This window comes from Carlito syrichta, unplaced genomic scaffold (assembly GCF_000164805.1).
Source record: "Carlito syrichta isolate Samal-C Ts95f unplaced genomic scaffold, Tarsius_syrichta-2.0.1 Scaffold288837, whole genome shotgun sequence".
Lineage (NCBI taxonomy): Eukaryota > Metazoa > Chordata > Mammalia > Primates > Tarsiidae > Carlito > Carlito syrichta.
The window spans coordinates 163,747-175,059 of record NW_007232933.1 but is presented as its reverse complement, the minus strand read 5'-3'; the positions used below and the strand labels follow the sequence as shown (position 1 = coordinate 175,059).

Sequence of the window (11,313 nt, the reverse complement as noted above, 5' to 3'; positions counted from 1 at the left end):
CATGGATTATTTCTTTGAATCTTCCCAAGAACAGCATACTGAGGTGGGTCAGTATCATCGTCAGTGACAAGTGAAGCTGTTTGAAGCTTCATGAGGTTGACTAACTGTGTAGGTCCTATGACTATAAGTTTATTTCAGTGTCTACAGTTTTTTCAGATGTCTGCACCTTCTAGAATATTGTTTCTGTTGTTCAGAGTAGCATTTCAGGAAATGAACCACTGAGTATTTTTAAAAGGTCTTTATTATTTCAGGTATGAGCACATTCTTATGGAGCCTGACCCAGTACCAGCATATGCTCTGAAACTTCTAGTTGCGATGACTGAACACAACCCAACTTATACCAGGTACTATAAGTTCTGATTTCTTTTTTCTTGTTTCTTGTCTGTCAAATGAGTTTTGTGTTCTGAAAATGTTGTTAAAGATGATAAGATTCTAAAAGACTAATGTTGAGCTGTGAAAGTGGTAATTTTTCATGTTGCATGTGTTGTAATAGCTGTCATTTATTAGAGTTTGCATACTATATACTGTGGAATGCATGACACTTCAATACAGTAAATTTTTAAAGAAAAAAACCTAACATATTCTTTTAAAAATGTCCATTGTTTCCTCATTTTTGTACTGAACAGTTTATTAAATCTCAACAATATTTGTCATCTATTACTACTACTACTTTATTTAGTTGATAAACTTTAGTTGACAAACTGGGTCATCCCACTGCTGGGGCTGTAGCAGCTCTCAGGCCTTTTACTGTCTCACATCTATTTCCAAAATGTACATACAAATATTATCCTCTGTTCTTTGGGCTGTATTGCAAAAGAGTCTGGAGAGCACTGAACTGATATCCTTTTTATTTTTGCCAATTTGAAGCTCTGTTTCTATTTTTTAAATTTTAAAAATGATATAGACAAAGTTTAGAAGTCAATTTATTCTAGTTTTTTTTAAAGAATCTACAAGCAGAAATTTAATCCTATTTTTTAATTTATTTTTTGAGTTGGAGTCTCACTCTGTCACCCAGAATGGAGTGCAGTGGCTACTCCCGGCTACTGCAGCCTCGACCTTCTGGGCTCCAGCGATCCTTCTGCCTCAGCCTTCCAAGTAGCTGGAACTACAGGTGCGCGCTACCACGCCCGGCTAATTTTTGATTTATTGTAGAGATGAGATCTCGCTAAGTTGCCCAGGCGGGTCTTGGCCTCCCAAAGCACTGGGATTACAGGTTGAGCCACCGAGCCTGGCCAGAAATTTAATTCTAAAGAGTGAATCTGTATTAGAAGTTGAATAACAATTCAGATGTTACTGTATACTAATTTTTCATTAGTTTGAACAGATTGCATTTACTTTATTAAAGATTAACTTTAGCTCATTCACGTAACATGTTTCCTAGACTCCCTTTTTACCAACACTAATAAATTCAATAGAAATACCTCATATTGAGAAAAAACCTAGAAAAGTAGAAAACGGATCATCAGTGGCCTCTATAGAACCATTTATTTAAAAAATTATTAGAGTCTAGGTTTAGAAGTCAGCTTACTCTAGTTTTTTTTTGAAAGAGTTTACAAGCAGGATTTAATGTACTAATTTTTATACATTTGTTTTGCTTTAATTAAACAAGTAAATTTGAATATATTTAACAATAAAATAAACAAGTAAATTTGAATATATATAACAATAAAATCAATTTAACAATAAAATCAAGAGGTGCTCTTGGTTTCCCCACCATCCCCACCACCCTTGTCTCACAGAGCTCTCCCCAAAGTACCATTGTAATTAGCAAAGTTTCAAGTACCATATATGTGAAGTGATGGAAGTGCATACTTTTTAAGGGTCTGAGGAATGAGCTGGATAAAACATGTCCCATTATACTTGACCATTTCTATATCTACTGTTCACATCTATTGAAGTCTTGGTATTCTAGTAGGACAGTGACAACTTTAAGTGGATTTGGTACTACATACTTTTTTTTTTCCTTTGAGTAGGAGTCTCACTCTGTCACCTAGGCTAGAGTGCAGTGGTACGCTCACGGCCTCCACAGCCTCTACCTGCTGGACATGTGATCCTTTACCTCAGCCTTTCAAGTATCTGGAACTACAGGCAAGCACCACCATACCTGACTGATTTTTTTTAAAAAATATATTGTAGATACAAGGGCTGGCCAAGTTGTCCAGGCTGGTCTCGAACCCCTGGGCTCAGGCAATCCTCTCACCTTTGCCTCCCAAAGTGCTGGGATTACAAGTGTGAGCCACTGTGTCCAGCTTTGTTACTGTTTTGGTATGTGTCTTTCCTGATTTTCTGGCTACTTAAGTTTTACACACATACACCTACACACACACATATATATGTGTGTGTGTTTATGTATATATACACACACATACACACAGAAATAGCTTTGTGGTGGTTTATTTTTTATTTAGAACATTATAGATAGTATCATTTTTGTACATATTTTCCTGAAAAATTTTTTTCATTTATCAAAAATGATTTGGAGATCTTTTCATATTTGTTCATACTCTTGCCAATATCTTTGCCAAACCAATAAATGAAAATGGAATTTCATTTTATTTTGCATTCATGTGACTACTGATAATATATAGAATCTCCTTTAATGTTTATTCACTGTAATTAAAATGTAAGGGGTGCATGGCCTTCAACCTTTAGTTCTACTTCTAAGAATTCTTTCTAGAGAAAAACTGCATACAGATTTCTAGTGAGGCAAATAATTTTAAAGAATTTTATATAAATAAAATATGATATAGCTATAATATAGAACACTGTATAATCATTTAAGAGAGCAAGATAACATTTGAATACTGGCTAAAAGGATGCCTAAATTTTTTTGTTAACTGAAATTACTTATTTACCACCTCCCTCTCCTTTAAGTGCTACCTTTGCCTTGCTTGTGTTCTCTTCCTGGATTTTGTTTGTGTGCCTTTTCTCCAGAAATAGGGTGTTAAGACTTACTCGTGTCAGTTTTGGCTGAGGCTCCAGAGGTTAAGGAGGTTGGGAGTCATGCATTAAAGGCCAGTTACCCCCCCCCACACTTTCAAGGGAAGTCCTAGCAACCTGTGTGCAACTTTCCAAGTCCATTCACATATTTATTTATTTATTTATCTATTTATTTATCTATCTATCTATTTATTTATTTATTTATTGAGTTGGAGTCTCACTCTGTCGCCCCGGCCACTGCAGCCTTGACCTGCTGGGCTCTGGCGATCCTTCTGCTTCAGCCTTCCGAGTAGCCAGAATTACAGGCGCGTGCTACCACGCCCGGCTATTTTTTTGATTTAATTGTAGAGATGAGGTCTCGCCTACCCAGGCAGGTCTCGAACCCATGGGCTCAGGCAATCCACTCACCTCAGCCTCCCAAAGGCGCGGTATTACAGGCTGAGCCACCATTCACATATCTTGAAGGGATCAATGAGGGAGGGAGTTTCTTTTATTTTCCTTACTGGATTTTTAAAAATACATTTGAAGTGCAGCATTTGGGAATGAGTAATAATTTTTTAGTGGGAAAAATGAACACTATATAAAGATAGATACTGAGAAGTCTTATTTCTTTCCTTTTCCATTCTGCTTTTTTTTTCTTTCTTTTTATGAGTCAGATTCTCACTCTGTCCTCCAGGCTGGAGGGCAGTGGTATGCTCACAGCTACTGCAGCCTTGACCTGCTAGGCTCAAGCAATCCTTTTGCCTCAGTCTTCCAAGTAGCTGGTACTACAGACACACGCCACCATGTTTGGCTATTTTTTTGATTTGTTATAGAGATGAGATTTTACCAAGTTGCCCAGGCTAGTCTTAAACCCTTGAGTTCAGGCAATCTTCTTGATTCCAGTTCCCAAAGGGATGGAATTGCAGGTGTGACCCACCATGCCCAGCTTCTCCTTATCTATTTATTATTTCCTATGGTTAGCTATTTTTATTCTTTTTTTAATCCAAATGCAAGCTAATTTGAATATGAATTTTCTCATTTCTCCCTTTTATACATAAATAGCATATTATGTATTTTTTTGCCTTTTGATTTTTTTCACTTGACAGTATATTCTCAAGATTTGCTTCTATATTAATACATAGAGACCCTCCACATTGTGTTTTACAGTCATCAGATCTTCCATTGTATAGCCATATCATAATTAATTAGTCTCTAATGGATAGACTTGTTTCTAATCTTGTGATATTGGATATATAATCTTATATCATTTTGTACACATGCATGTACACCTTACAGGATAATTCCTGGAAATGTTATCGATATATCAAAGGATGACTATATTTGAACATTAAAAAAAAATGTGGCCAAATTATCTTCCCTGGGGGGTTTACAACCATTTTGTGTCTCCAAAGGACATGTGTGAGATTGCCTACTTCTCTACAACCTTGTCATCAGAATTTGTTATTAAACTTTGAAATTTGGCCAATAAGACAAATAAGGTGAGTTATTTCAGTGTAATTAAAATTTGCATTTCTCTTATCATGAATTAGGTTGAATATCTCTTCATATAGTCCGGAATTGTTTGTCTACCTTTTTTCTGTTCATGCTCTTTGCCAACAGTTCCTTGGTCTTGGCCATGCCTTTTCAAACCAGCTCACCTCCTGCCTGGCTTTCATTGTACAAATACACCAGTCTGCTAATTCATTTTACTTTTAACAAATCTGAGAGAGTGCAGCCATGAGTATTACTGTGCATGCACAGTGGTGAATCCACATGGATGTCTCCATTGGGTTACTCATGTGGGCATGGAAATGCTGGGCCACAGGGCTTGTGCTCACCCAGATCCAGTAGATACCCTGTACCACAACAGAGTCTTCCAGATTGATTGTACTGGTTTAGATTTCTACCAGCAGTGTTCAAGAGGTCCAGGTGTCATATTAGCTTTTTTTTAAAACCCATTTTATTGAGGTATAATTTACATGAAGTAAAATCCACTCATTTGAGGTATACAGTCCTGTGAATTTTTTTTTTTTTGAGTTGAAGTCTCACTCCATTGTCCAGGCTAGAGTGCAGTGGCACACTCACGGCCACCCCAGCGTCTACCTGCTGGGTTCCTGCTATTCTTCCGCCTCAGCTTTCCAAGTAGCCAGAACTACAGGCACGTGCTACCATGTCCAGCTAATTTTTGATTTATTATAGAGATGAGATCTCACCAAGTTACCCGGGTTGGTCTTGAACCCGTGGGTTCAGGCAATCCACTTGCCTCGGCCTCCCAAAGTGCTGGGATTACAGGCTGAGGCACCAAGCCCAACCAGTAACAAACTGACCAAACATATACAATAGTTGTGTAAGCCCACCACCACAATTGAGATAAAGAGTGTTTCTGTTATTCCAAAAATGTCCCTTGTGCCACTTTAATGTTTTGTTTGCCTGGGGAATATTACCAGATTTATATTAATTTCATTTTAATTTTTAAAATTTATATTTCAGAGTCAATATATAACATCTTCCAAATTTCAGTATTTGAGAGGAAAAGCAAGAAAAGCAAGCCTTCCTCCAAAGAGATAGCCTCTGCTACCAGTTTGTGTATTATTTTTCATATAGATGGTAGCATGCTATCTATACTATTGTGTACCTCTTTAAAAAATTTAACAGTTTTATTTTATTTTATTTTTTGAGTTGGAGTCTCACTCTGTTGCCCAGACTGGAGTGCAGTGACCACTTCTGGCCCCCGCAGCCTCAACATGCTGGGCTCCGGTGATCCTTCCGCCTCAGCCTTCTAAGTAGCCGGAATTACAGGCATGAGCTACCATGCCCGGCTGATTTTTTAAAAAATTTTATTTATTGTAGAGATGAGGTCTCGCTGCCCAGGAGGGTCTCAAACCCACGGGCTCAGGCAGTCCACTCACCTCAGCCTCACAAAGGCGTGGGATTACAGGCTGAGCCACCGAGCCTGACTAACAGTTTTTTTGAAATATAATTCGCATACCATTTATACCTCTTTAAAACATATACATGGTATTTCATTTTATGAATATTATGTATTCATTTAACATAGTCATTCATATTCAAACACACATATTCATTCATCCACATAGGTGTCCCTGTTTGTTGAATATTTGTTTTTCCCTAATCTTTTGGTTTTATAAAGCAAAGCTACAAGTATTGACACAGTTCATTTATCACATTTGTGAATTTATGTATAGGGTAAATAATGAGATGTGGAATTGCTTCATCAGAGGATATTTAGACCAGTGATTTCCAAACTTGTCTGTACATTAGTATTGCTATGGGATCTTTAAAAAATTCTAAAGCCCAGGTCATACCCTAGGCCAATTAAATCACAGTCTCTAGGACTGGACACAGGTATCAGTAATCATTGACATTCCCCAGCTGATTAAATGTTCAAACAAGTTTGAGAACCACTGGTTTAAGCATTTGTAATTTGAAGAGATGTTGCCAAATTGCTCCCAATGTAAGTTGTGCCAGTTTTCTCAGAAAGGTAAATTGTTTGCCAAGTTGAAGCGGTTTTATTGGGAGAGATGTGTTAACTCCCCTGAGCTCTGCCCTTTTTTCTCTTCTTAATTTTACAGTAGGTTGCACCAAACCATTCCTTTGAGAGAGAGCAATACTCTACTAGCCTGTTTCCATTAAGAGCTAATTATCTTTCAGCAAATTTTCCTCATCAAACAAATTAAATGCTAACTTCTTTGAGTTGTTTTGGAGCAAAATTCAGCCCTTTTCCTGAATTGCAAAAAGTAAAAATGAATTTTTTTATGTTCTGTATATAAGCAGAATTGTTATTATATTAGTTTGCTCAAGAATGTGAGAGCTATTTGTTTTATGGCAAGATTCCTAAAAATGCTGTTCAGAAGGATTACATTTTGGGCATCCCATAAATGAAGTTCACAGTGAGTCAGTGGTGTAACCTTCAAGAAAGTACTTCTGGTCTCAAAGTCACCAGTCTTCAGCTGAGTTCCTTCACTGGTTTTTGGTTCATTTGTTCATTCTTTCATTCACTGATTTATCAAACATCTAATCGGAAATTACTGAATGATGACAAAGATAAATGACAAATTCTCATTGTAAGCATACTTAATATTTAATGAATGAGACAGATTTATATATAGGCTTTTATTAAGCAATGCAATGATTTCAATGAGATGGTCATATCTAGGAAACTATAGTAGCATCTAAAGGAATTGAACCCAAGTCGCTGTATGATCTTAGCCAAGTTACTTGTGTACCTGTTTCCTCCTATGGAAGTGTGTACCTGTTTCCTCCTATGGAAGTGAAAGGTAATATTAGCAGCTGGTCCATAAGAAATGCTCTTTTAAGTGTGCTCCCTTTTCTTCTTCCTCCTCCTCCTCTTTCTTCTCTTTTCATCTCCTTCTCTTCTTCTTTCATCTCCCTTTGCATTATGACTAGAGGAAGAAATATTAATAGAAGTGTTCCTAGAAGAGGTAACCCCTTAGACAGAAGTTAGAAATGTTTGATGATACTGATACAAACCAAAACTCCAGCACCCTACAAAGAATTGAGGGGAAAATGTTTTTCAACAGCAGAAGGCAACTGCATGGGGCAGTCTTTTTGGATTTACTTTGGATAGCAATTGTGGAAGCCATTGTGAACACCCCAGTCACAAGGTGGCTTTCATTTGAGTTTGCCTTTCAATTTATAAACTTTCATAAAATTAGACTTTGCTGTGTTCTGATATATTTTAATCTACATTGTGTAGTCTGTTAAAATTAAAAGACAAAAATCATCAGCAATGTCAGAACTATCTGAGATACTTATTTAACTGTTGTTAAAATAAGCCATTTAGGATTATTTTTCCCCTCAATTAACTGAATTTATACAGCTAAAATATTTTCTGTGATGAAATCTCAATAAATGAAATAACTGTATAATGAAGTAAAATGCTGTTGTTTAAATTAGAATGAATTGATTTCTCTAGAAATAATTTCCTATTACTCAGGCTGGCTATGGATATTGAAAAACCTCACAATGAGAAGCAAGTCAGTCTCTGAGTCTGGAAGGTTCTTTTTTCCACTTTAGGGTCACTCATGTATTTTTCACCAGCACTCTGGAGAGTTAAAGACAAGTTTTCTCCAACAGGAACGGAACCCTTGAACATCTGTTTTCAACTTGTTCTTTCCTCTTTATGTGGACATAAGCCTAGTTCTAGTGTTCTTGGCCACTTGTTCAAATGGGGCACACATATTTGAGTATACTTCTTATTAAGGTGGAATTTTAGGAGATAAACTAAATATAAAACATTTGAAACACTGAGCAGATTTTAACTTTTTGCTTTTTATTGACCCCCTTCTGTCTTCCTTAATTTTAGGATTATGATGCTACAGACTTGTCCAACATTTATTCTTGGTGCATAAAAATTACTTAAGAAGAATTTGGAAATTACTGAGATTATCCCTTTAATAGTTGTGAGCATAAATTTTATTTTACTCTTGAAAAGTTTAGTAGTTTGTTTTTCCTGTGAAAGACCATTTTCTTGGTTCAACTGCTGGTGGTTGTTAACTATCTTTGAAAGCTGTTAGTAAAATAGCACCTCCCATCCTAAAGGATAAATTGATAATTGGATGTGTTTATTTTCTCCTGTCTTCTCTGGTTCTAGAGAAATCCACAATTTATAAGTCTACTTAGAAAAGATATATGTTTTCCTTGCATTGGGTTTCTTGATTTGTGAACCTGTTGAGTTTGTGGCTGCTGGACTCTAGCCAGGATAGCTATTTCAACACAGTGATATTTTTTCATTGTGTTCTTTCTACATAGATGTGAGTTCATGGTCACATGAATTCTTAGTAGTTATATCTGGGTCAGAAGCGGATGGCTTTTTTGGTGTGAGATTTACAGGGAAACCACTAGGTTTATTGTACACATTTACAATAGTGATTCCCCAGTCGTGCATTGTTAGGGCGGTTTTAAATCTGAGTGTGGATTCAGTAAAGCTTTTTATGTTTTGCAAGGCAACCTAAAACCTGTAAACATTTTCTTGTCATCTACAGTAGAGATTGACAAACTGTGACCTATAGGGCTAACTGGTTTGCAGCCTCTTTTTGTGTGGCACGTGGAAGAGTGGTATTTACATTTTTAAAAAGTGGTAAAACTTACAAATAGAGATCCTATGTCTGCCAAAGCTTGATATATTTACTTTCTGACACTTTTTAGAAGACGCTTTCTGACTCTTGCTCTAAAGGACTCGGACTTTTTTTGTCTTTATGTAAAATATTGGGGTTTTTGAGCCACGTGGAACTTTGGGGATCATTTGGGTATTCTAAAATGTAGATTTTATTATTATTCAGGTATAGTGAGGTTAGCAGATCAGGAAACAATTGCCATTGAAAAGATAGTCGTTACACTTACAGATCCTAAGAGGAGTGGGCTGGCTGTGTCGCTGGCAGTCACATGGTAAAGCAGCAGGGTCAGTCAGGAGGCAGAGGAAAACATGGACAAGACCCTTTACTGTGGTTTACTTGGGAAGGAACAGGCAAGATCAGGTAAGCGGGCTTAGGATTGGCTAGTTTGAGTAACTTCAGTGGGCTCTGGGATGTAGGGGTTGTCCTTGGTTTTCTGGTACCTGGTTCTGGAGTGATTAAGGCAGGTGCATAATGGCCTGGAGTGTTAAGAGCTCAATAAAGGAGGTAGCTAAGAGGATCAGCTCTGGATTAGTTGGTTTGCACAGGAGAGGCATGATCAAAGCCAGATCAAGTTTGCTGTCTGTAGGAATTAGCTAGTCCTGGGATGGGCATTCCCTCCAGGTTAGTAAGACCTCAGGATATCAAAGTTTCAAAAATACAGAGTAAAAAGATATGACTAGTATATTGGGCCAAAGTCTTTATTTTATTTTATTTTTTCACTTCAAACATCAATTATGATGGAGAGTGAATTTTATTATGCATTCATCCTAATTCTGAATGAAGCAATATCTTCTTTTGTTTAGTTTTCACATACATAGAATATATATTTTTGAGTTATGGTTTATCCTAAATTTATTGAATGTTATTGATGAATATAAACCTTGATGTGATCTAGGTAAAATGTTGACTAAATCGACTCATTTATCTATTTCAGCACTTGGTGCTGTGTTATAAATCTTCATGGTTTCACATTTTGTTGGTTTTTATTTATTTATTTTTAAACATATTTTTTATTTTAAAATTATGGGGTACAGTTAAGGGTTACGTATACAAATATGCATCGTTCAGGCACGCTTGTTGATAAGGGGTGTCTCCATGTCCCTAGGCAGATATTGACTACCGTTAATCCAACCTACCTTCCCCTCCCTACCACCCCATAGTTTCCTGCCACTGTCAATCCTTTTCTTATAGTATTATGATAGATGTTCAAGGTCCACTATATGAATGAGAACATGTGATACTCAGATCTTTGTTTCTGTGAGAGATCACTCAGTATTGTAGACTCTAGTTCCATCCAGGTTGCTGCAAAATTCATGATTTTGTTCTTTTTTTTATGGTTACGTAGTATTCCATTGTGTATATGTACCACGTTTTTTTAATCCAGTCCTCTTTTGATGGACAGCATGGTTGGTTCCAGGTTCTTGCTATTGTGAACAATACTGTGATAAACATATGTGTGCAGGTATTTTATAGAGTGATTTGAGTTCTTCAGGGTATATTCCCAGTAGAGGGATTGCGGGGTCATATGGGAGGTCAATATTTAGAGGTTTAGGAATTGCCACACTGCTTTCCACAGAGGTTGCATTAGTTTACACTCCCACCAACATTGTAGCAGTGTTCCTTTTTCACCATATCCTCTCCAGCATCTGTTATTTTTTGAGTTACTGATAATTGCCATTCTGACTGGAGTTAGGTGGTATCTCAGTGTAGTTTAATTTGCATCTCCTTGATGATTAGTGAGGTTGAACATTTCTTTATGTGTCTGTTGGCCACTTGGATGTCTTCTTTTGAGAAGTGTCTGTTCATATCTTTTGCCCATTTTATAATGTGGTTGTTTGTTTTTTTTCTTTTCAGCACATTTGAGTTCATGTAGATCCAAGGTATTAGGCCTTTGTCAGACATGGAGTTGGCAAATACTTTTTCCTAGTCTATAGGCTGTCTCCCTGCTCTCTTGATGGTTTCTGTGACTTTGCAGAAGCTTGTCAGTTTAATGAGGTCCCACTTGTCTATCTTATCTCTTATGGCCCATGCGTTTTGGGTTTTGTTCGGGAATTGGATGCCAGTTCCAATTTTCATAAGAGTTTGTCCTGCATTTTCTAAGGTTCTTATGGTTTGAGGTTTTACATTTAGGTCTCTGATCCATTTGGAGTTAACCTTTGTGCATGGGGATAGATAGGGGTCCTGTTTCAATCTTCTGCATGTGGACAGCCAGTTTTTCCAGCACCATTTACTG

The 11,313-nt window shown here is 36.9% G+C and overlaps 1 protein-coding gene across 1 annotated transcript in view; it reads left to right on the top strand.

The window, feature by feature from the left end:
• Positions 1–251: 251 nt before the first annotated feature.
• LOC103256010 (serine/threonine-protein kinase ULK4-like) overlaps positions 252–11,313 on the top strand; it is a gene marked incomplete at both ends in the record, with an annotated part of 171,121 nt that continues 160,059 nt past the window's right edge. Inside the window, 2 exons of the mRNA XM_021710388.1 lie at positions 252–344; positions 4,335–4,421. Of these exons, the coding sequence (XP_021566063.1) occupies positions 252–344; positions 4,335–4,421 (180 nt within the window). The remainder of the gene's footprint in view (positions 345–4,334; positions 4,422–11,313) is intronic.